The following is a 26,057-nucleotide window of genomic DNA, read 5'->3' as shown; positions in this document are numbered from 1 at the left end:
TATGTTCCCATTACTCATCATAATTTCATCATGCAACCTTGCATAGTTTATTGTTTACATAATTCAAATGGAGTTTAATTAATTCTGTATTTCTGATCTGCCTTTATGTAGGTTCACTCCAATCAGCATTATTTTTACTGTTCTGTTATACTGATTATAAGTCATACTGAGGTTTTAATTTCAACTTGATGCTTCATAATAAGAGGAAAGTACAAAATCAGGAAAACAGATTATTTTCAAAGGTATTTTGGAGGAGGTTAATCTTGATTTTGTGTTAGAAGGCAATATAATAAAATCTCATAGGCTTAGTTCAAGTCCTAGCTCTGGTGGAGGACCTTGGGCAAATTTTTTATCCCCTCTAACCTTTAACTTCTTTGTCTATAATAATATGTATGTCTGAGAGGTATTGTTAGGATTAAATGGGGAAAAAAATCCAAGTAAGGCATTTGACATAGTGCCTGGCACAAAATAAACACTCAGTATATACTATTGTTGTTATTTTTAATGCTGCTGTTATTGGTACAATGATTTATGTGATTCCTTGTTTGTTTTCTCCTAATTCCTGAGTGGGAAATACTTGAAAAAGCTTGAAAGTATGTATTAGCAGACCGTGACCATCATCTTTTAATAGTAATCAGATCCTTTTTAAAAATTGGATAAGCTTGGGTTGAATTTAGGTGCTTGATATATTGGGTATCTGAACCAGATTCTAGTCACCTCACTGCAGGTTTATTTTCATGATCCACTGTAGAAATTAAACGGTAGTACAAGCTCATATTTATGACAGCAGTCTGATCCAAGATTTTTCAGTTTGTAGAACCATAATGTTTGTTGTTTAGTCGCTAAGTCGTGTCCAACTCTGTGTGACCCCACGGCCTGTAGCCCCCCTCAGGCTCCTCTGCCCATGGGATTCTCCAGGCAAGAATACTGGAGTGAGGTGCCATTTTGTTAATGTTCTCCATAAATTTATGGGACTTAATAGGAAAGTACATAGACTTTTTAGAACTTGAACATAGAGATATCCTTTAGGAAAGTAGAATGAAGAATTCAACCAAGATTCTTTATCTTTGTATAAGATGCAGATAAAACTTTGCAGATATTACTCAGCTATAAAAAGGAATGAAATTGTGTCATTTGTAGAGACATGGATATACCTAGAGACTGACATTCACGGTGAAGTAAGTCAGAAAGAGAAAAATATCATATAGTAATGCATATATGTGGAATCTAGAAAATGGTATACATAATTTTACTTGCAAAGCAGAAATGGAGACACAGACATAGGGAACAGACATGGATACCATGCAGGAAAGGGTGGGGGGTATGGGATGAACTGAGAGGTTGGGATTGACGTATATATACCATTATGCATAAAATAGATAATGAATGAGAACCTACTGTATAGCACAGGGAACTCTACTCAGTGTTCTGTAGTGACCTAAATGGAAAGGAAATCCAAAAGATAGGGGATATATGTATACCTATGGCTGATTCGCTTTGCTGTACAACAGAAACTGACACAGCAGTGTAAAGCAACTATACTCCAATTTAAAAAGCCAAAAAAAAAAAAAAAACACCTTTGCCAAAGAAGAACTACCTAATAATTGTTAAATTATTTCAACAATTTAACACTCCAGATTTCCATCTGATGGTTATAAATGAATATAAATTTTAAAGTTGTAGTCCTTGCAATTTTAAAGGTGCAGACCATTCTGTGTGAAGTTTTTCTCTTAATATTATTATCCTTTAAATTTTAGTTGCTGCATAAGATTACTCTGTTTTGACATGCATGGTTTGCTTGATCATTCCAAAGTTGAGGCTGTTTGAGTTATTTCCCATTTTTTTCTTGTAATAAGCAATACTGCTAGGAACATCTTTTCTTTCAAGTTACTCCCCTGCTATCTCTTCCTCTGCCAGTTAATTCTAAGGGCGATAGTGCCACAAATTAATCACTTGTAGTGTTAACATTCTAGTTACTAATCAGTTCGGTTCAGTCGCTCAGTCGTGTCCGACTCTTTGCGACCCCACGAATTGCAGCACGCCAGGCCTCCCTGTCCATCACCATCTCCCGGAGTTCACTCAGACTCACGTCCATCGAGTCAGTGATGCCATTCAGCCATCTCATCCTAGGTCGTCCCCTTCTCCTCCTGCCCTCAATCCCTCCCAGCATCAGAGTCTTTACCAATAAAGTCAACTCTTCGGATGAGGTGGCCAAAGTACTGGAGTTTCAGCTTCAGCATCATTCCTTCCAAAGAAATCCCAGGGCTGATCTCCTTCAGAATGGACTGGTTGGATCTCCTTGCAGTCCAAGGGACTCTCAAGAGTCTTCTCCAACACCACAGTTCAAAAGGATCAATTCTTTGGCGCTCAGCCTTCTTCACAGTCCAACTCTCACATCCATACATGACCACAGGAAAAACCATATATTTAGGTTCAAACTCACTTCAAAAGTAGCTTGGTATTAGAAACTCAGATACTAGAGATTTGACTAAATATAGGTCTTCTTAGGTGGGTCACTTTTTATTAAACAGAAGAATCTTTTACCAGCACAGAGTGAGTTACAAAGAGAGTTTTTAAGATAAAAGGAAGAAGAGAAGGTATGAGAAGACTGGGGAAATTTGACAGTTTCCTAATTCCTCCTGAGTCTGATTTTCAGAATGTTGTTTTGTTTTCTTACACAGTATATCAGGCACGCTCCCAATTTTTTTGAGTTGAGATAGAACTATTTTAAAAATATACAACATTTTTAGATTAACCATAAATAGCCTTCCTCCCATTATTTGGACACGACTTAGCGACTACACCACCACCACCACCCATTAGTACAGATGTGAGTGAGCATGTTTTGGACTTCAACATCACATAATTCTTTTGTTACAGAGATCTACTTTCATTTCTCAGACCTTAAATAAAGATAGGAGTTTCTGTCTTTCAAGCAGTCCTGCTGCCAGATACAATTCAGCCTTGATGGGAAGGAAGTCTTGTGGCTAAATGGGTGGAGATCCATGGTACAAGGCCATAAAGATAAAAGTGGAAAGAAAATGAAAACTATAAGGGTTTCAGGACAGGGTTCAGTAACAAAGACAAAACTGACTGTAGGCAACCGCTTGTTCTCAGGATAGGAGCTTCTTTAAAATTATGAAAGAAAAGAGTCTGTTGTTTTTAGTTTTAGTTTAATTTTTGGGGGATGTTGGGAATAGATAATCAAAATTTACATGGATCAAAATTCAAATGAAAATTCTTTCTGAAACCCTGGTCCCCAACCACTCAGTTCTACTCTTGAGAGGCAACCAGTATGACTAATTATGTGATTATCCTGCCCAAAGACTTCTGTTCATGTAACACATGTGTTTTTCCTCCTTTTTATTCCTAAAAAATAGTTTTTTTCCCCTAAAAAATAGCATCATATACATACTGTTCTATATTTTGCTTTCTCGCATAACATTAAGGCTTGGAAATTATTATACAACAGCGGAACATTTTTTTAAATTTTTGAAAGCACTTAAAAAATGTCATGTGTCTCAGTTCAGTTCAGTTGCTCAGTTGTGTCCAACTCTGCAACACCGTGGACTGCAGTACGCCAGGCTTCCCTGACCATCACCAACTCCCGGAGCTTGCTCAAACTCATGTCCATTGAGTTGGTGATGCCATCCAACCATCTCATCCTCTGTCGTCCCCTTCTCCTCCTGCCTTCAATCTTTCCCAGCATCAGGGTCTTTTCCAATGAGTCAGTTCTTTGTGTCAGGTGGCCAAAGGATTGGAGTTTCTGCTTCAGCATCAGTCCTTCCAATGAATATTCAGGACTGATTTCCTTTAGGATTGACTGGTTTGATATCCTTGCAGTCCAAGGGACTCTCAAGAGTCTTCTCCAATACCACAGTTCAAAAGCATCAATTCTTCAGTGCTCAGCTTTTTTTATGGTGCAACTCTCACATCCATACACGACTACTAGAAAAACCATAGCTTGACTAGACAGACCTTTGTTGGCAAAGTAATGTCTCTGCTTTTTAATATGTTGTCTAGGTTGGTCATAGCTTTTCTTCCAAGGAGCAAGCATTTTTTAATTTCATGGCTGCTGCACTGATTGAAAGTAATTCTTAAGCCAGGGTTTAGGTCTGGTATATAATAGTATCCAAGAAATGTTTCTTGAATGAGTGTGTCAGAAAGTAAGTGAATTAGTGATTATGTTAATTTAACATACAGATAGAAAGAGGCAGAAAGCTAAGAATTGCTGGAAGGTCTGAGAATGTTGACCTGACCCTAATGCTGGGACCCAGGTTTAATCTAAGGAATGACATCACAAAATGCATATCTCCTTTTAAATTGCATCAGAAATTCTTTTTAAGGCTTCATATTAGGAGATGTCAACGTGAAGAGATGCCTCTGGAGGTGGGTGAAGAATGGAGTTGTGGGATGGCCCCTAAACCCCAAGGAGTCAGGACGTGTGGTCCTGGTTCTACTATGCCAGGGCTCCAGGACCCAGACAAGTGGGTTCATCTCTCTGTGTGTCCTTACTTCAAATGCAAAACAAGGAGGTTGGAGTAGATTATTTCAAGATTACATCATTTATTATTCCACAGTTTCCTGTTTGATTACCAGTTTGCACAGACATTTGTTATGTTAAAACTACATTTATAGTGACATAAAAAATAAGGTTATCATTTCTCCAAGAAAATAAAGAGATTTACAGGGTTATTGGTAAAAATGTGATTATTAAGATTTCAAGATTAGACTCTAGAAAGTAGTTTGCAATTATTATATTCCTCACAAAAATTTATCAGCTAAACAATTGAGACAGAAGCAGATTTACCAGGAAAAGCCCAAATACCCCACACATTGACACATTTTGAGAGGATTAATACTCTGTAGTTTAACCTTTAAGAGGTTAAGAAAAATTCAGATAAGTAAAAATTACTGTAATATTATTCAATAGTAAATATAATTGTTATAAATGAATAGTACATGTAATATATTCAATAGTATTTAATTATTAAATGCTTCCCAGGTGGCGCTAGTGGTAAAGAATCCACCTGCCAGTGCAGGAGATGCAAGAGACATGGGTTCGATCCCTGGGTCGGGAAGATCCCCTGGGGAAATGGCAACCCACTCCACTATTCTTGCCTGGAAAATTCCATAGACAAAGGATCCTGGTGGGTCACAGTCCATGGGGCCACCAAGAGTCAGTCACGACTGAGTGACTTTAATATATTTAGTTATTAAAATGATAACTAATAATACATATAATTCATAATAAAATAAATCTTTTTTTTCTCTTTATTTTAGTTAAGTATGAGCGTGAAGCCAGTAAATATTGGGACACGTTTTACAAGATTCATAAGAATAAGTTTTTCAAAGATCGTAATTGGCTATTGAGGGAGTTTCCTGAAATTCTTCCAGTTGGTCAGAAAACTGAAGAGAAGGTGAAAGAATTATCATGGGATCATGTAAAAATTAATGCTGAAAGTTTTTTCTCAAAAATGCACTGCTCTACTATGCCTGAAGAAAAAAATCATTATAAAGAAAGTTCTGGCTCATCAGATGGTCAAAGCAAAGCAGGATCTGATTTTTCTAAACTGGACTCTGAAGAATACAGAGAAAGACCTCTGAAGACTGAATTGTTTCCTGGTAGCAATGCTACTTTCAGAATCCTTGAGGTATGGTACTACAGGGGAAAAATTTTTTAATGTACATCACATATTACTTTATTAATGATCCAGATTCTTTAGAGGAAAAATGATCAAATAACTGTTTGTGTACTTTTGTGCATAAAAATTACATAAGGGACTCATATCTTTAATCAGTCAGGTTTTAAGTTTGTAATTTAAAACTTTTCTTACGTTTGTCTGCTTTAATTTCTAGCTTGAAGGCAGTTTTAAATACCAGTTAAGTTTTGGCCTCAATTTCCATCTCTTTCTGTTATTACCCACTTGTAGGTGAAATAGAAATAAGTGAAGTATGTAATTTGCTATAATCTGGTGTAGACCTTGATTTTCCATTTTAGAAAAAGAAAACTTTTCCTTCTGATTATAAACATAGTAGATGCTGATTACAGAGATTTGGTAAAGAGAAAGAATAAACAATCCCATAAACAAAGGATTTAACCACTGTTAACTTTTTTCTCCTTTTGTTTATGCTATTTTATATAGTTGAGCTATACTATATCTGCATTTTAGGGTTTTTCTTTGTATTTAACATAACATAAGCAGTTTTCCCTATCTCTAAAAATTCTCTATAAGCATTTTCATGGCTGAAAAATACTAAGTGAAATACTATGATTGTACTTATGTGTTTTCACTTGACTGGGCATTTAAATTGTTTTTAGGTTTTGTACAGCAACTATCTTCAGGTGTAGACTTTTCTGTATTTTCTTTTATTATTTGGGTTCAATTGACTTGTTCATAACTTATTAAAATTTTTAATATTGTTAAAATATATTGCCACATTGCTTTCTAAGAAGTTGTACTAATACCAATTTACAGTGGTGTAGGTCTGTCTCGTCACACCCTCATTGATTAGAATAATCTTATTTTTAAGATTATTGTTAGACAAAAGCTATATTTTAAGTTGCATTCCTTTGATTGTTAAATAGGTCATATAGTTCTTCAGATGTTTAGAAACCATTTGTTCTTCTGTCATCTACTTATTTCCTTTATTTATTAGGTTGTGTGTTTTTAATGAGCTGTGCCCTTTATCATATTTAATTCAAATATTTTTTTCACAGTGTGTTTGTCACCTTTTAATTTGATTCATTTGGGGGTTTGGTATGTAAAAATTTTAAATAGTTACATTTCTCAGTAGATATTATTTTTGTGATTTATTCCATTTTGAACTTAGACAACTCTTCCTATAGACAAAGATTCAGAACATTTCTTTTAGTTTTTTTAAGTAAAAATCTGATATTGGTGAGGAAAGTTTAACTTTATTTTCATGATACTTGTTTATTCTTTGATTTTAGGTTGGCTGTGGTGCTGGGAATAGTGTTTTTCCAATTCTGAACACTTTGCAGTGAGTTTTAGAATTTTCTCCTACAAAATTCTACATATGTATGGGATATTGAGAAATTCTTGGAAAATGTTGTCATATATATACCAATAGTGTTCTTGTTCCCATATAAACAATGACTAAACCAAATTTCAAAAGAAGTATCTAATTTCATGTGAACTGAGAATTACTCTGGAAATAATATTTCACAGACATAGATAGTCCACCATGAGTTGAAGTAATTTTTTAAGCTTGTGCTTATGTAGATGAGAGAGTAAGAAATGAGCAAGAGATTTGATCCTTCTGCTAAGCTGGGAATTGCTGAACTTTAGAGATTTATTTACTCCTCCAGGTTACTTAGGTGTCATTTTACACATAGAGAATTCAGTTTAAAGCTTACACTTTATGTTGTGTAAGCTTTAAACTCATTTTATTTTGTCATCACTTCTGGAGTCACACCCAGGATAAAACCTTCCTATAGAGTTGAAATGACTCTCTAGAGTTGAAATTTTTGGAGTTATAACACTTAACCCTAAGATTCATAAAGGGAGAAGTCCATGATAGGAGCAGAGATGTTCTCCTGACCTGCCCTTCCTGTTCACCAATGTGTTTTAGTAGGAGATGAAGAAGACACATCTTACAAAACTTTTACTCCTTTTACCTATGGGTGGTCTGTCAAGTGCCTATTTTTTTTAAAGTTTACACAATAGCTTTCTGATGATCATTTTTCCATTGTAAAATTAATATAAGCACATTGTAGAACTTTCTCATTAGAGGAAAAGTGGGTGGGAAGGAATCACCCATTATTCCCACCATCCAAACATCAAAACATAGCTGCTGACAGAATTTACTAGGCATATTTTAAAATTTATTAAAGTCTTTTTTTAACTTTCCATTGTGAAAATGTAAATGCATTCAAAAAAATTGAGTAATACAGTAAATTCTTATATAGCTACCACCTTGTTTCAGCAGTTACTTATGTAAGGCCAACATCATGACACATTATTTTTATGAACTTATGATGGATCTCCAAAAAGCAAGACATCCTTAATTGTTATTGTAAACCTAACATAATAAAAAGTAATTCCATAATATCATCAAATTACCAGTTAAAGTGTCTGGCCAGAAGCGATATGGCCAATTTGCTGTTCTGAATGGCCTTTTTCTTTCAGGATTTATTTTCTTTGTTTCCCTTTTTCCATTTCTAGGCAAAATTTCCTGTTCTTATACCACATAGCCAGATTCCTTCATTCTGGTGTTCTCTGAGCTTGTAATACACATAAATTTACTACATTCGTAGTTGATTATGTGTTACTCTGTGAAAAACAAAGCAAAGTTGCTCAGTCGTGTCCAACTCTTGGTGACCCCATGGACTGTAGCCTTCCACGATCCTCTGTCCATGGGATTTTCCAGGCAAGAGTAGTGGAGTGGGTTGCCACTTCCTTCTCCAGAGGATCTTCCCAACCCAAGGATCGAACCTGGGTCTCCCGCATGGTAGGCAGACACTTTACCATTTGAGCCACCAGGGAAGATATTACTCTATGACTCATCTCAAATTATTATTTAGCATATCATTTCTTATATCTTCTTTCTTCAGCTACTGTTTATATATTTCTTGAGGTAGAGAGTATGCTGCTGCTAAGTCACTTCAGTCGTGTCTGACTCTGTGCCACCCCATAGACGGCAGCCCACCAGTCTCCCCCGTCCCTGGGATTCTCCAGGCAAGAACACTGGAGTGGGTTGCCATTTCCTTCTCCAATGCAGGAAAGTGAAAAGTGAAAAGTCGCTCAGTCGTATCCGACTCTTATTGACCCCATGGACTGCAGCCCACCAGGCTCCTCTGTCCATGGGATTTTCGAGGCAAGAACACTGGAGTGGGGTGCCATTGCCTTCTCCGGGTAGAGAGCAATGTTTGCTAATTTGGTTTTCCAGGTAGCCTAACAATGTAATATAGATAGTTAGACAGAGCTCGGTACATACTGACTGGTTAATATCTCTGATTCCCCACTTGTTAGTTGTATTTTTTCCCCCTTCTGTTTCTCCTTGGAAGAAAAGTTATGACCAACCTAGATAGTATATTCAAAAGCAGAGACATTACTTTGCTGACTAAGGTCCGTCTAGTCAAGGCTATGGTTTTCCCAGTGGTCATGTGTGGATGTGAGAGTTGGGCTGTGAAGAAGGCTGAGCGCTGAAGAATTGATGCTTTTGAACTGTGGTGTTGGAGAAGACTCTTGAGAGCACCTTGGACTGCAAGGAGATCCAACCAGTCCATTCTGAAGGAGATCAGCCCTGGGATTTCTTTGGAAGAAATGATGCTAAAGCCAAAACTCCAGTACTTTGGACACCTCATGCGAAGAGTTGACTGGTTGGAAAAGACTCTGATGCTGGGAGGGATTGGGGGCAGGAGGAGAAGGGGGCGACAGAGGATGAGATGGCTGGATGGCATCACAGACTCTATGGACGTGAGTCTGAGTGAACTCCGGGAGTTGGTGATGGACAGGGAGGCCTGGCGTGCTGCGATTCATGGGGTCGCTAGGGCGACTGAACTGAACTGAACTCTGCTTCTCCATCTAATAATTGCAGGCTCTTGCCTTCTCACCCCCTGACTCTTTCTTTTTGACTGGGTCTTTTTTTGGCCTCATATTCATATTTTAGAAATCACTGTAACTCAATAACCTGAGACAATTAATTCATCTTTAAAAGGCAACTAGTGATTAGCCTTCCAAAGGGAGGATTAAACTTTTTTTCCCCACCAAAGAAATTATGTTTTATTACTTTTGGAGATCATAGAATTAGTATTTTACATTTTCAGAATATTTTACCATAATTAGACCTCAAGAATTAAGAGGTCATATCATTCTCCAAGGATCATTTAATTCTTAAACCTCCTGCCAAGACAGTGCTTGATGGTGTGGTAGTAGTAGTGATATTTACACCTGTTTCCTGGGAGAAGGGCCAAGACAGTCAGCTGATTTTAAAGAAAAGCCCTGGAAAATCATTGAGTGGTCACAAGACCAACTTGGGCTGCTGATGCAGTGGGAATTCAGTCTCAGAGGTCATGTTGCTGTCTGGTAGGACACATGGCAAATGGCACAAGCTTTCCTTTAGCTACTAGACTGTTCTGTATCTTGTGGTTGTTTAATAATTTCTGCACAAGGGTAGACTGCATGCCTTTCATAATGAGCTAGATGTGCCAGTGTCCAGAGAAGCATTTTGAGCTATATGGAAGTTTTTACAAAAGCATATTAAGTTCTTACGTTCTTAAGTTCCTGGAAGGCAGAGGCAGATATTCCTTTGATAATGATAATTGTGATGATGATAGCAAGAATAATAAAAATGACATTTTTTTTAACATTTATTAGGTGCTTACTCTGAGTCAGGCATTTTTCTATAAACTTTACCTATCTGAGTCCATTCTATCCTCACAACCAACTTAGATGCCATATTTTATCTCTATTAGGAGTTTGGGATTGACATATGTACTACTACTATATTTAAAATAGCTAACAAGCACTTACTGTATAGCACAAGGAACTCTGGTCAATATTCTGTAACAACCTAAATGGGGAAAGAATTTGAAAAAGAATATATACGTGTATGTGTATAGCTGAATCACCTTGCTGTACACCTGAAACTAACACAACATTGTTAATCAACTATACTCAAATATAAAATAATTTAAAAAATAAAGATGAGGACACCAATTACAGAGAGCTTAGGTAACTCATCCATGGTTACCCAACTAAATGGTAGAGCTAGGATTCAACACTAGGCAGTCTGGTTTCAGAGCCCTTGTCCTTAGCTAGCATATCATGTAGTACTAATAATATATGTATCTAAGTGTTTACTGAGACATTTCAAACATGTGTGACCACCCAAGAAATTACGAGTCACAAATATATGGATTTCATAGGAAACAATAAGGATGCATGCTGCGATAAAGCACTGTTTTTATATGTGAAGTTACTCAGTCGTGTCTGACTCTTTGCAACCCCATGGACTGTAGCCTGCCAGGCTCCTTAATCCATGGAATTTTCCAGGCAAGGATACTGGAGGGGGTTGCCATTTCCTTCTCCAGGGGATCGTCCCAACCCAGGAATCGAACTTGGGTCTCCTGCACTGCTGGCAGACTCTTTACTGTCTGAGCCACCAGGGAGGCATTTTTAAATGGGTTGAATGAAAAAGAAAAGCAGCACAAATTTTAACTTTGATTCAGTATTGGTTAACTTTTCATAACCAAATCCTATTCACCATATGTTCATTTATTTGGACAGATCTTAATTTGAATTAAAATTCCTAGTGCCACAGAGTGGCACTGTGTGTGAATACTGCACTGTATATGAGAATGCTATATGTTAATGTAGTATTCATCAGTGAGTAGCCTTTAAGAGAGTAATGTCAGTCTGGGTGAGATTTTGCTAAATGCATATTTGGGCTTGTATTCCATATTTATTTAGAATTCCTCTTTGCCTAATATGCCTCCTGAATCAGATTAGAAGTTCTAATTATGTCCTTCAAAGCCCATATATCCTTCCTCATATTCTAAATCACCTCTGCTTCTCATCCCTGGCATGTGACTCCCACCTGTAAACCCTTTCCCCTCTTCCCACTTAGCAATGCCATCCTCCCCCTTCAAAATTCTTAAACTTTGGCCTGACAGTGCCTGCCTTATCCACACTTCCTTGGAAATTATGTCCCCAGCTAGGCTATAAAATCCACAAAAACCAATACCATACCTGTAATTACTGTTTAAGGACATATTAATCTCTTGTCATTCAGACACAGTATGAAGCAAGATGATTCGAGAATTCTTTTGATAATAGCATGTAAGAAATGATCAGGAAGAGTACTGACCCACAAAATTCAAAGTACAGTTGACTATTAAACACTGCAGGTGGTTAATCCACAAAAATTTATAGTCAACCCTTTGTATTTGTGGTTCCTCCATATCTGCAGATTCAGCCAACCACAGATCATATAGTACTTAGTATTTACTGTTGAACAATATCCATGTGTAATGGACCTAGAAGTTCAAACTTGCATTGTTTAAGGGACAGCTATATGTGCTGCCTGTTAGTAACCATGGCTCAACCATCGTTAGTGAATTTCGGGTAAAAAACTTATCTAAGTTCAGTGGAGGCCAATTAAAATTAATCAAGATTTTTATATGGATAAACATCCCCCCCCCAAAAAAAACAACCCTTAATTTACTTACTTTATTTGCATATTCTAAATAAAGCAACTGAGTCTTGGAGGAGACGTTAAGTCTAATTCCGTGTTCAGTTCAGTTCAGTTCAGTCACTCAGTCGTGTCCGACTTTTTGTGACCCCAAGAATCGCAGCACGCCAGGCCTCCCTGTCCATCACCATCTCCCGGAGTTCACTCAGATTCACGTCCATCGAGTCAGTGATGCCATCCAGCCATCTCATCCTCTGTCATCCCCTTCTCCTCCTGCCCCCAATCCCTCCCAGCATCAGAGTCTTTTCCAATGAGTCAACTCTTCACATAAGGTGGCCAGAGCACTGGAGTTTCAGCTTCAGCATCATTCCCTCCAAAGAAATCCCGAGGCTGATCTCCTTCAGAATGGACTGGTTGGATCTCTTTGCAGTCCAAGGGATTCTCGAGAGTCTTCTCCAACACCACAGTTCAAAAGCATCAATTCTTCGGCGCTCAGCCTTCTTCACAGTCCAACTCTCACATCCATACATGACCACAGGAAAAACCATAGCCTTGACTAGACAGACCTTTGTTGGCAAAGTAAAATGTCTCTGCTTTTGAATATGCTGTCTAGGTTGGTCATAACTTTTCTTCCAAGGAGTAAGCGTCTTTTCATTTCATGGCTGCAATCACCATCTGCGGTGATTTTGGAGCCCCCAAAAATAAAGTCTGACACTGTTTCCCCGTCTATTTCCCATGAAGTGATGGGACCAGATGCCATGATCTTCGTTTTCTGAATGTTGAGCTTTAAGACAACTTTTTCACTCTCCACTTTCACTTTCACCAAGAGGCTTTTTAGTTCCTCTTCACTTTCTGCCATAAGGGTGGTGTCATCTGCATATCTGACGTTATTGATATTTTTCCTGGCAGTCTTGATTCTAGCTTGTGCTTCTTCCAGCCCAGCGTTTCTCATGATGTACTCTGCCTATAAGTTAAATAAGCAGGGTGACAATATACAGCCTTGACATATTCCTTTTCCTATTTGGAACCAGTCTGTTGTTCCATGTCCAGTTCTAACTGTTGCTTCCTGACCTGCATACAGATTCTCAAGAGGCAGGTCAGGTGGTCTGGTATTCCCATCTGTTTCAGAATTGTCCACAGTTTCTTGTGATCCACACAGTCAAAGGCTTTGGCATAGTCAATAAAGCAGAAATAGATGTTTTTCTGGAACTCTCTTGCTTTTTCCATGATCCAGCGGATGTTGGCAGTTTGATCTCTGATTCCGTGTTAATTCCGTGTTAATAAGTGACAAATCCAGGATTTAAAAAGATGTGCAATTGGCTCCCAAATCCCATACTCTTACTATTTTATTAGACAGTTTCATTTACTACTTTGTATTTTAATGCTTGGTCCATATATGGGGCTCAATAAAAGTTTGAAAATCATTTGAAAATATAACAAAAATTAATATACAAATGTTTTCTTATTTTTAGAAGTTGTATGTACGTGGTATTAATATAAACATATTTAATAGCATGTAACTACAACTGCTAAAATATATACATATATATATTTCTTTTCATATGTATATACATCATCATCGGAGCATCAGAGCCTCTGTGAGAGACCCAGGAACAAATGAGTGTACACACAGGAAAAGGATTGAGGTGCCAACGGACAGGGGGTTGAGGGTCCTTGGAGAGAAGAGAACTTGGCTAAGCTGAGAGGAATTATAGGCCATGCCAGCTGGAGGCAGACAAAAAAGGCTGCCTGGAAGGGGTAGGAGCAAAATTGAGCACTGCTGATGGATGGCTTTGGAGGTTTTTCAGGTGAGAGTATGCTGGATTATAGGGCAAGTAGGCCCAAGAAGGAAATGGCAACCCACTCCAGTGTTTTTGCCTAGAGATTCCCAGGGACTGGGAGAGCCTGGTGGGCTGCCATCTATGGGGTCTCACAGAGTCGGACATGACTGAAGCGACTTAGCAGCAGCAGCAGCAGCAGCAGCAGCAGCAGGCCCAAGAAAGGGAGGGCCTTAAAACCAGATCAGGAACTTGAAAGTTACCCTGTAATTGGTAAGTGTTTTGAGACAGTGTTGGTTTAGAAACAACATGAAGGCACTCATAAGCCACTATAGAGAACAGTACCTTAAAAAAAGAAACAGCAAGCCAAGTGTCATCCAAAATTCTGGTAAAGAGATACTAACAAGTTCCAACTTACAGTTTCTTTCTTGTGTTGCTTCAGCTTATCTGAACTCTAGATTTAAATATTTGTTCCTTTTTCATAGGAATGTGCCAGAGTTCTTTCTTTATTGTTGTGATTTTGCTTCTGGAGCTGTGGAGCTAGTAAAGGTATGCCTTGTATCTTCTTTAAAGAGAGCTGTATTTTAAAAGAATCTTAATTTATTTACCGTTGAAGTGATTTTTTTTTAATGTAACTGCATCAAATGTTATCTGTGACCATTTTTTTTTCTGAGATATGTCATTTTATTTTTTAATATTTTTTGGTTTAGTTTTTGGCTGCATGGGGCCTTTGTTGCTGTGCACATGGGCTTTCTCTAGTTGTGGAGAGCGGGGGATATGCTCTAGCTGCAGCACGTGGGCTTCTTACTGTGGTAGTTTCTCTTGTTACAGAGCACGGGCTCTAGGCCTTGCAGGCTTCAGTAGTCGCGGCTCCCAGGCCCAGAGCACAGGTCCAGTAGTGGTGGTGCATGGGCTTCGTTGCCCCGTGGCATGTGGGATCTTCCACGACCAGGGATTGAACCCGTATTGTAAGGCAGACTCTTAACCACTGGACCACGAGGGAAGCACATCTGTGACCATTTTTAACTGACCTTTTACTATTTTGCAAATCATATCATCAAAACAATTGAAGTTGTTTGGGACTTAACTTAGAATTCAGGGGAGTGGCTCCTACAGGGTGATATTTATATTTATGTCCCTAGAGCTTTATACATAGCCTGGCACATGGTAGGCACTCATTAAATTAAAAATTCTGCAAAAAAGAAAAAGGTCTGTAAAGGCATTATCACAAATCTAAAATGTCTTTGACCAATCCCCAAATTCTAGTAAGCATTATCATAGCAAAAAGAGGTAATTTTAGAAAATTGAAAAGGAATGGAAATTCTGCTAACAAAAATGTTTGGTAAACACATAGAACATAATTTCTGGTAATAAGGGTTACTAGTTTTTCATTGTAGACATTTTCTAAAATACTGAAAAGCCTAAAGGGAAAGATAAAATTTACCTATAATCATGCTTTCTGGAGTCCTAGAGTGACTCAGAATTTTGGTATATATTCTTTTAGTATTGTTTTTATAGGCAAATAGTATGTGTGTACTCTAATGCATTTTTAAAATAGCATCTTTAGTGAGGTATAGTTCATATACCATAAAATTCACCATTTAAAAGTATACAATCCAGTGATTTTTTTCAGTATATTTACAGAGTTGTACAGTCATCACCATTGCCTAATGTTGATTACATACTATAGGATATTTACTGATTAAGCCAAAGGAGGCATGGAACAAGCAGTGAGAGAGAGCGCAGAGGACCATCTCAGTGCCTGCGAAGTAACATAGGGTGAGCTTCCAGCATTGCTGCCTGCTGACCCAGAAAGACTGCCCTATTCCACTTTTAAAGCTAAAGAAAGGTTGCAAAAGAATATTTGTTACCCAGTCCAAGTGCTAGACTTAATTTTTTATGACAGCTTGAAATAAGCTAACAGAGCACCTAATCAGAAAATCAAATTCATAGAAGAAAGTCCTTTGGGAGAAGTTAAATTAACCTTTTTGATTAAAAAAAAGAATACTGGAAGTCTGCTAAAAAACTTTGTCTTTTCATTTATCATGACAGTCTCATGCATCGTACAGAGCAGACCAGTGCTGTGCCTTTGTTCATGACGTTTGTGACCACAGCTTACCCTACCCTTTTCCGGATGGGACCCTGGATGTCATTCTCCTCGTCTTTGTGCTGTCTTCTATTCATCCTGACAGGTAAATGACAAAAGGGCAGAGCAAATATGTACAGCCCCTTTATCAGGAGTGGCTTTCAGATCTATCAAAGCAAAAATGACAATTCTTGAATTTATTATTTAGTGAACTATATTACATGTAATATGCAGCCTTTTAAATGCAGTTTTTCCTTTCTTCAGACTTTTAGAAAGAAACTGGCCAAACCGTTTCATTAGTGAGCTTTCTGTCACTGTCAGAAAGAAGTGAGCATCTTCTGGCAAGACACATACCTATTAAAAGTGACAGTGCTTCAAGAAAATTACAAATTCAGAACAGCCTAATAGACTCCCAAGAGGGAAACTACTTGGTGATCAGAAACAAACATCTTTGATTTAGCTACTTGCTGAATGTTCGTAATGAGGTGGGCTGTGAATTTGGCTTCACATAGGTCTTTAAAATATTTGTTTTAAGGAAGCCCACTAGGGAATTAGGGTTTATCAAGATTTTCCAGATTAACCTTGGACCTTTATAATCTAAGGTTGGTCTAGTGCCATCATTTAAGTATTTATGACTTAAATATTTTTGTTCACATAGTGTTCTGAAATAATAAATATAGCTTTTCTCCAAAGAGGAAGCACAAAGAGATATTACAGCAATTAAAGTGATCACTTTTCTTAAAATTTTTCCATTTTGTATGTATTAAGATACATGTGCGCTAAATGTCTGGGGTTGTCCCTTCAGAATGTGTCTTAAAATTGGGTTTTTTGTGATCTTCTGGTTAGTAGGTGCAGACTTGGCATCGACCACTTTGGTGAGTGTTACTCTTTCCAAGAGAAATCAAGCATAGTGTATTTCTTTCTTTGCTATAAGATCACTAGGATCCTTTACAGGCCTTTTACTTCTCATTCAGAGATGTTCACTTTGATGACTTGTAGGAAAAAAAATTAGATTTCCAAATAATGAATGAAATATGTAATTGCACCTGATGAGATCTATCAAGTTTCATGAAGTTACTTCCTCCCAGTTTCTGTAACCTATTTCTGCTAACCTGTTTAGGCTATTGGCATTATTTAGGTACTAGTATAAAAATATCATCTATATTTTGTTTCACAGCTAAAAGGATAGAGGAGGTGGATAATGAACAAGATTTTCTATCTAACATGTATAACAGGAAATGTTTCAATTCAAAATAAACCCTCAAAAAGGCTATTTATATTAGTTTATATGTTTTTTTCATGATTTGAATTGAATGGAAAGGAGAAGGGGAAGTAGATGTCTTGAAAAGATTGTTTTTATAGTACATATATTCATTCTGTTTATAATAAAATAGATTCAGATGTATCATGTCAGTACATAGCTACCTTCTTACCTACATGGAAATGATCTAAAAATGAGGTGAGTGAGTAGATGTTGGATAATAGTAAGTGAAAAGTGAGGCAGTATCTTTCAGGTCATCTAGCACTGTGATAGTAGATTTAGCCCCAGGAAAATTCTAGAAAAGTGGCTTCTTGCCAGCTTGGAAAAGCAATTCAGCAAGCTGTTGAGTCTAGGGGGTCCCAGCTTAAACAGGAGTAAACCATAGAAGGCTACAAACCAAGAAGTAACTGTCCTTCTTATCATTGAAATAAAAATATATCTTTTCTAAAGATCTACACAGAGATTGTGTAGATAAACACTTTTTAAAAATCTCTTCTCTTCTTTCTCATCTTAAGAGAAAAGGGGCTTTCCCCATTCTTGTCTTGTCTCTGTCATCCCCAACCCACTCCCACCTGCATTTCTTAGGAACTGGCTCTGGAATTGCACTATGAGCCAAGGTGGACTGATAAGAGAAGCAGTTCCCCACCTCTTGCCTTGACCCACATTGCAGACTTTAAAGGACAGTTGGGAGCAAAGGGTTTGCAAAAGGAGGCTACATTTTGAAGTATTTGACTCTTTGCTTTTCTGTGTTTTCATTTCATGCTTGTCTTGCTAATAATTGCAGAAAGAGATTTTTCTCTGTACATAAACCATTTATCCTAAAAGTGAATATTTTAAGCTTTAGATATGGTTTTAATTGCCAGATCCTAAGGATATAAGCACAGTGTGAAAATAACCTGTAATAAAATAAACAAGGAAAAATAGTTTTCTTTTCCATGCACTTATGTTCCAACTTGTTTAAATGAGATTTTCTCCTAGTCATGCCACTTTTTTTGGTCTCTTATTTTCATGGTTACTTCCAGTTTCTCACTACCTGCTTCATTACCTGACATACTCTTTCACCCCATTATTCCACTGAACAATGTTTTAATTGGAAGGAATTTACAGATTATGTGATCCAAACCTTTCATTTTTAAAATAAGAAATGCTCAGAAGCTTTAAGTAGTTTGGATAAAGCAGAGACAGAAAGGACTTACTACACAGGCTGCCATTTACCATTCTCTGCCCAGGGCCGACATTGATAACTGATTTTGTAGATTGTCATTCCCAGCAAGTCTTGAGTCCTTCTTAGTAGAGCTCTGTTGGCAGCCAGTGTCAGTCACTTGGCTTGTTATGAGATCTGAAATCTTTGCCATTTCTGTACCATAATCACATGTAAGGCTTTGAACACTTAACCAAAAAACATTAAATCAGGAGCAGTCACAAGATGTCATGTCTGATTGGGAGCTAGGTGGGTAGAATAAACAGTAAAAGAAAGAAAGGCTTCCTAGTATTGAGCTGGGGCTTAGAGTGTGAATAGAATTTAAATAGGCAGAGAGTAAGGAGGAGAGAATTTTTTCAGGGGAAGCCACGCAAGCACAGGCATAGGCAGCTCAGAATGAAGCATGTAACAGTTTGGCTAGCGATGCTTCAGACTAAGAAGCAGTGAGAAAGATGTTGGAAAGATTAATTGAGGCCAGTTGTAGGTGATCTTAAGGATTCAACTAAGAAACTAAGAGAACTAAGGTTTTTATCCTATGGATATAATATCATGAAGTTTTGCGCAAAGGGATGATTTGAGAAAACCATCTTTTTAAGCAGAATAACTCATCAATGATATACAGGAAGGATTGGCAGGGAAAATAATAAAGCTAGTTAGGAACCAATTCTCTTTCCAGCCAGAGAATGTTGGAGTTTGTACTAAGGGAGTACTAAGACTCTGATGCTGGGAGGGATTGGGGGCAGGAGGAGAAGGGGACGACAGAGGATGAGATGGCTGGATGGCATCACCAACTCGATGTACATGAGTTTGAGTGAACTCTGGGAATTGGTGATGGACAGGGAGGCCTGCTGCTGCTGCTGCTTCTGCTAAGTTGCTTCAGTCATGTCCGACTCTGTGCGACCCCATAGACGGCAGCCCACCAGGCTCCCCATCCCTGGGATTCTCTAGGCAAGAACACTGGAGTGGGTTGCCATTTCCTTCTCCAGTGCATGAAAGTGAAAAGTCAAAGTGAAGTCGCTCAGTCGTGTCCAACTCTTTGCGACCCCGTGGACTGCAGCCTACCAGGCTCCTCCGTCCATGGGATTTTCCAGACAAGAGTACTGGAGTGGGGTGCCATTGCCTTCTCCAGGACAGGGAGGCCTGGCGTGCTGCAATTCATGGGGTCGCAAAAAGTTGGACACGACTGAGCAACTGAATTGAACTGAATGGAAACAAAAGAGAGAAATACCAAATATGTAATAACGATAATAAAAAAGACATACGATTTGACGATTGAATAGTTGTAAAGAGTATAATGGAAAAAGAGAAAGGTAAAAGAGGTCAAAGATTTTTCTGAGGTGTTACACTTCAGTGAATGATGGTACCTTTGAACTAAATAAAGAAGTCAGGAGGAAAAGCAACTAGTTTTGGAGGAAAAAATGTCCCTGTTCAGGTATATCTGATTTGGGACAGCTCTGGCATATTTTTGGTCATGCAAGGAAAATGAAACGAGTTCGGTTTTTTCTGCCTTGTAACTACCTGAATTTGATGTAAATATCAGGAATGTCTGTATGGTTTTGCAGTTCAGTTTTGACATCATACATCAAGCTATGTGAAGTTACCACTCTAGTCATTTGGGTGATTTCTTGATATTCTAGACTTTTTGAATCTGATTATTGAGCAAATTGCTATCCTTTTTTCTTTCTATACAAAATACTTCTGTTTTTGGTGTCCTTAGGTTTGTGGCTTAGATTTCTTTGGCCTTATCAAGCTATGCTTATTTTATCATTAAGAATGTTAAATGTGGCATAGAAAACAAGACTTCCAGTCTCCTGCTTTGTCTTCAAAGGATGCAAGGTGTTATAAACCGACTGTCCAAGTTACTGAAACCTGGGGGAATGCTGTTATTTCGGGACTATGGAAGATATGATAAGACTCAGCTTCGTTTTAAAAGGGGTAATGATATATTCAGTTTGGAATTGTTTTCATGTGTTTTAAATAATGCTGTGTTTACATTTCATGTCAGTTTTGTTGTGGGTGGTGGTTTTTTTAAGGAATACTAAGTTTCTCTTATCACAATTTTTTTTAGGACATTGTTTATCTGAAAATTTTTATGTTCGAGGAGATGGCACCAGAGCATATTTCTTTACAAAAGGTATGCATACTATAAGAGGAAATAATTAGCTGTAGAAACTTTTCTTGGGTATTATTTGCAGGGAGAAACTCAAAAGCTCTAAAATGAGGCTTCAGGAGCTGATTAAACATTAGCTGTCTTTACACTTTAGTGATTATAACCGTTGTGTGTAAAAGCTTGAAAATGGCCTTTTGCCTTTTAATATCTTTCCAGTTGAAACTGCTTTAAAGAATCACTTGTTTCATTCTCATGCCCAAATGAAGTTTCTGTTTTGGAGGTACTATTAGCCCAGATATAAAAAAATTGATGACATGCCATAGTCAAAAGAGGGAGTTTGATTTTGAGAGTCCATAGGAAATTACTTATCCCTTATCAATTTCTCGTTTTAAAAAAAGCATTTAAAATGAATTATGCATTCAAGTACTTTCCCCAAACTTACATGAGTACTTTTATAATGTGCCATTTTGGATCTCTGCAAACCAGCAAGAATTCAGACCTAGGGCATGTCTCAAAATATTGAAAGCTGCAACCAGTAGTGTTGTGTATCTATTTATACCTGCTGTGTTCAGCTGTTTATACTTGGTGTGTTTGTGTGAAGTAGAGGAAGCCTATTTGGTGTAATAGGTTTCCTTCATCAATTTGTACTAGAAAACGTTTCTTGGTATAAATGAAATTCATATGGTCAATCATTTCATTAATGTTCCATTGTTCCTGACTGCCCCTCCCCACCCCCAAGTCACATGTCATATATTTGATTGCCATTTTTGTCTCACAGGGGAAGTGTACAATATGTTCTGTAAGGCTGGGTTAGATGAGAAGCAAAACCTGGTTGATCGTCGCTTACAAGTTAATAGGAAAAAAAAAGTGAAAATGCACCGAGTGTGGATTCAAGGCAAATTCCAGAAGCCATTACACTTGACTCAAAAAAGCTCCAACTTGGTATTTTCAGTCCTTTCTCATGGCTGAACTATGTATCATTTTAAGGTACAAACCAGAGGATTACACTGTTCAGAGTCTTCAGTAAATCTTTCATTTTTGAAAAGACAGTCAGAAGAAGAGAATTTATGTATCCTGCTGTTTATCGTGGATGGACTGTTTTGTGCATTTTAAGCACACAGAAGTGACTTGGAAGAGAGCACAACATTTTGTGTTTTCAAAACTTAATATGCTCAAGCTTGTTTGGATTTATTATGTCTTAACCATTTTGTTTGTTCTCTGAGTTTTAAAAGCATTTAGGTAAATTACTGATATAAGTCAGATGATTCTGAGAAACCAAAGCCTGCCATTTTTTAGAAGTGAAAAAAACCATCTCCTTTATTTATACATTAGTTGAACACAGCTGAACTCTCCTCCATTGTTAACTGATAGCAGAATCAGCTTGCCTTGTTTCCAAAGAAAGTCACAAGACCAAGGCAAAGGCCTATTTTTTTGTTTTGTTATTGTCTGTTGTCCATCCCCAAACCTTTTTTTTTTTTAATTTAGAGACTAATGTCTGAAACAGAATTTTAATTTATCTTTCCTTTCCTAAAATAGGGGAAGTATGACTAATGCTAACATTATTTTCAGGCTATTCTTTGGTGTACAAGTTGGAAGCCTTCTTTAAGAGGACTATTTACCCAGGAAAATTCTTAAATTTTAGCAATTAAAAATTTTTTACTATTTTCTGGTGGTCCAGTAGTTAAGAATCTGCCTACCAATTCAGGGGACATGAGTTCAATCCCTGATCCAGGAACTAAGATCCCATATGACATGGGGCAACTAGACCTGCACACTCTCGTGCTCCACAAGAAGAAGAAGCCACTGCAGTGAGAAGCTCAGGCACCACAACTAGAGAGCAGCCCCAGCTCAGTGCAAGAGAAAGCCTTCGCACAGCAATGAAGTGCCCATGCGCTGTGTCAAAGACCCAGTGCATCCAAAAAAATTAAAATGTATTTACCATTTTGCCTCAAAAAAGATATAAATTGGCTTGCAAATTGCATTTAGTAAAAATGGAGTTTCTAAGACTGGTCTTTCATTTGTTACACAATGTATACTGAGTACTTACTTTGTGCTGAATTATATGGAATACAATAAATAAGTAAAGTCCCAGCCCTGTCTTTTGAAAGCGTAAGTAGGCTCTAGCTGGCAGAGCAAAATGTGTGCATCCCAAGCCTCTAAATCATGACCAAGATAATATATGAGCAAGTACTCAAATAGGGAGATTTTCAGCTAACAGACTTTGATTATGAGCCATAGAAATCTGAAAGACATGGACAGTCTCTTGAAAGGACCTAGAATGATCATTCCAACTATTTTTCCTTTTTGAACTCACTTAAAATTCAGCTTCCTGGCAGGATGTGATTAATCCAAGCTGGGTCATGGATTCTGCTATTGACAGACTGAGTCAGGGCAGGTTATTTGATGCTTCCACCAGACCATAGTGAATGGAGGAAGTTCCTCAAAGGAAAATGAGGACACTGTGATCAAAAAAGAGGAGAGGGATGCTGCCCAGTCAGACATTGCGTGGTATAGTAATAATGTTCTGAAGAGGGAGAGAGATTAGCTGTGGGATGGAAGGAAAAAATTAGGGCTGTGGGAGGAAGTAGGTCTCAGGCTAGTCCTAGAACGTATGCTCTCAGAAGATGGTGAGAAGACAAGTATGTGTGATAGGGCTGTTCATGGTTCAGAATAGTGGAGGAAAGATGGGGAAGGCATCAGCTTGTAGACAGCCTTAAATAAGAGGGTGCGTTGGGTTCTCACCTCTGGACTGGAGCCATTCAAGATTGGTTTGTTTCTGTTTTATCCTAGCCACAGCGTGCTTTAAATATATTTAGAGAGATTGATCGAGGAGTCGTCAATAGAATGGAATGCAGTGAGGTCAGAGATGGGGGCAAGGAAAATCATGAAAGGTATCTGCATACATTTGCCTTGGTAGCAAATCCTCAAAAGTACAATATCAGAGGTTTCCATTTAAACATGCAGTAAATGTAAAAGTCAAAATTTGCCTGAGACTCTTAACTCAGTTGTTTTTCCTAATTAAAGTGTGTATTTTAAAGCCAAACTAGTATTGAAAGTATTACATACAACAAGGGCACTTAGATAAGTTAATGTTGCTATGGGAACCCCCCCCTCCCCGCCTGCAGATTTTCTTGTGTCTCAATTTAAAAATCATGGCCCAAGGTGGTTTTAAAAACAACAGAAGGTAAAATTATTCCCACATTCTCACACATGTAAATTGTACTGTCTCTCTCAGTCCTAAATAGCAGATTCAAGCCAGCTTCTTGACTGGCACAGTAAAATTCTGCTTCGTGTCTTTCTATAATGTATTACAGCATGTAGTTAACCTTTAGAAACTTCAAAAATACATCAAACCAAATTTGGACTGTGAGACACAAACTGGGCTCTTTTGGGCTCTGTCTAGCATAGACCTCCTATTCCACATGGCTGCTCATCGGGCCATTTCTATCAGTGTCTTCTGCTTTCTCTCCCTTAGCCTACCTGAATCAACCCCCTATCTAGAATTTGCTACCAGACAAAATATAGATTTTTGGCAGAGGAAAAAAAAAAGAGAAAGACCTGATTTGGAATATTGCCTATAGATATTAAGAAATCATGAAATGTTGCAAATGTATCTGCTTGGGTATTAGTTTAAAAATAATTGATAGCTGCATGAAATTCTCATTTTTCCTCATCCATAGAGGTAGGACTAGTTAGGCAGAGTTTGATATTTAAAAATTCATCTGCTGAGAGAGCTGAATTTCGAAAGGACCATTTTCTTTCTAACAAAAAGATGTAGTCATTCATTTTATAATACAGAAACAATGAAATATGCTATATTAAAAATGCACCCTCCATTTCTAAAAATTCACTTTTGAGCATTTTCCAAATGTAAAAATTCTCACGCATATGAAGTACTGTTTCAGAAGGTTGTGAGAAAGCCAAGGTAACAGTTTCTATTATTAAAAGTTTTGCATTTCAGTATGACACATTTGTAGTATTGAAACACCCAGTTAATGCTGACTTCTGAGAACTTATTTGTTTTGCTTGTCTCAGTTCCATATGCTTTGTCTCTAAATTATGAACACATCAAGGTTTCTACCATCATGCAGTCTAAATCATTGCTATACTCATTTGTACGTGAAAATTATTCACCCATGTGTGCAGAGCTGCCCTCCTGGACATCCGAAGCATTTAGACCATTAAATTTCAGGTAACTTAAATTCTTGCCCCCAAACTCCTATGCTGTGTTCCTCTGGTTTTCTAACTCATCAAAGCCAAGTTCTGAAGCCAGAATATATCATGCACTGTTACTTCCAGTTGGTGTTAATGTTTATTATGCTTCTCACAAGTGCAGATAACTTCACATTTGCATCATTAATAGACTTCTTTCAGAGCCTCTGCTCCTTCTGCTTCCTGCCTCTATTAGTCATCAGTAGACATGTTGGCGTGGTTATTCACCTCCCCGCTTGTGAAAGTGCACTGTAAAATCTAAAGTGCTGAATATGTGTGAGATGTTGTTACTAATAACAGCATCTACAGTCTACAAGGCAGCATACAGAGTACTCCAGCAACAGAAACGTTTTCAATGGTTTTATGAGACCTTGTGAGAAAGACAGTAAAATGTGTGGAAAAGTATTGCCTGTCAGACAGGAAACATGGGTCCTGGTTCCTATTGAACTATTTAGCTGCTCTTAATTTAGTTCTGAGTGCTAAGTCTTTTATATACTACACTTTTATATACCACATTATTCCTTCATTTAATCCTCAAACTCCTACAAACTAGTTTTATTGTAACCATTTAACAGATAAGACTAGGAACTCTGAGGTACTGGGTAATTTGCCTAGGATATCACCACAAGTCAGTGGCAGAAACACTGTGGACCCAGAACTGTCTTGATTCCAAAAACTGCCTCTCACCAGTCCACTTTTAACTGGTAGGCTACAATGCTGCTCGGGAAAGCTACTGGAGAAGAAAAAGAGCTCCTGAATCAAGTGGAGAATTACTGCAGTGGGTGGGAGTGTGGATCAGACGATCTTCAAGGAGACAGCTCCTTCTAGATCCAGTGAGTCTATGAAATAAGTAGGCAGCACTTATCCACATTACACACTGGGAAGGAAGGGAAGGAAAGGAAGGGAGAGGAATGACAAAGCAGAAGCTTGCAGTCAGCTCTTTTCAGCATTCTGCATATGTTTACTTCTGCTCTGGCCCCACCCCCTTGGGGCTTCAGACTTCTATTTGGCTCCCCTCCAAACAAGCAGAGCACCCATCACTTGCATACTCCTCACTTAAAAAAAAAATCAGTCTGTACTGCAAGTGGAAAGAAAAACTTAAAGTGTCCTCAAGGGCTCAGCTCCAGCATAATCTAAAATATGTGATCAGAGAGTGTCAATAATAAAATATGAGTGAAAACATCTTTATTTAAAACATTGTATGTACATGAATGCCACATTAATGCCAATTCAAGCATGAAATGTTGAGC

The 26,057-nt window shown here is 37.9% G+C and overlaps 1 protein-coding gene across 4 annotated transcripts in view; it reads left to right on the top strand.

The window, feature by feature from the left end:
- Positions 1–24,811, top strand: part of METTL8 (methyltransferase like 8) — an 85,906-nt gene extending 61,095 nt beyond the window's left edge. Inside the window, exons 5-12 of one of the 4 annotated variants that reach the window (XR_005719104.1) lie at positions 5,284–5,654; positions 6,956–7,005; positions 14,423–14,486; positions 15,990–16,129; positions 16,870–16,898; positions 20,314–20,420; positions 20,554–20,619; positions 21,374–22,686. Coding sequence is in view for 3 of the 4 variants with exons in the window: in XM_040229327.1 (XP_040085261.1) it covers positions 5,284–5,654; positions 6,956–7,005; positions 14,423–14,486; positions 15,990–16,129; positions 20,314–20,420; positions 20,554–20,619; positions 21,374–21,564 (989 nt within the window). In the remaining variant the exon portion in view is untranslated. Of the gene's footprint in view, positions 1–5,283; positions 5,655–6,955; positions 7,006–14,422; positions 14,487–15,989; positions 16,130–16,869; positions 16,899–20,257; positions 20,421–20,553; positions 20,620–21,373 lie in introns of those variants that run through there. The other 3 variants (XM_040229327.1, XM_040229328.1, XM_040229329.1) reach the window with 3 other exon arrangements.
- Positions 24,812–26,057: the final 1,246 nt, after the last annotated feature.

This window comes from Oryx dammah, unplaced genomic scaffold, assembly GCF_014754425.2.
Source record: "Oryx dammah isolate SB20612 unplaced genomic scaffold, SCBI_Odam_1.1 HiC_scaffold_27, whole genome shotgun sequence".
NCBI classification, from domain to species: domain Eukaryota; kingdom Metazoa; phylum Chordata; class Mammalia; order Artiodactyla; family Bovidae; genus Oryx; species Oryx dammah.
This window is presented reverse-complemented; position numbering and strand designations above follow the sequence as displayed.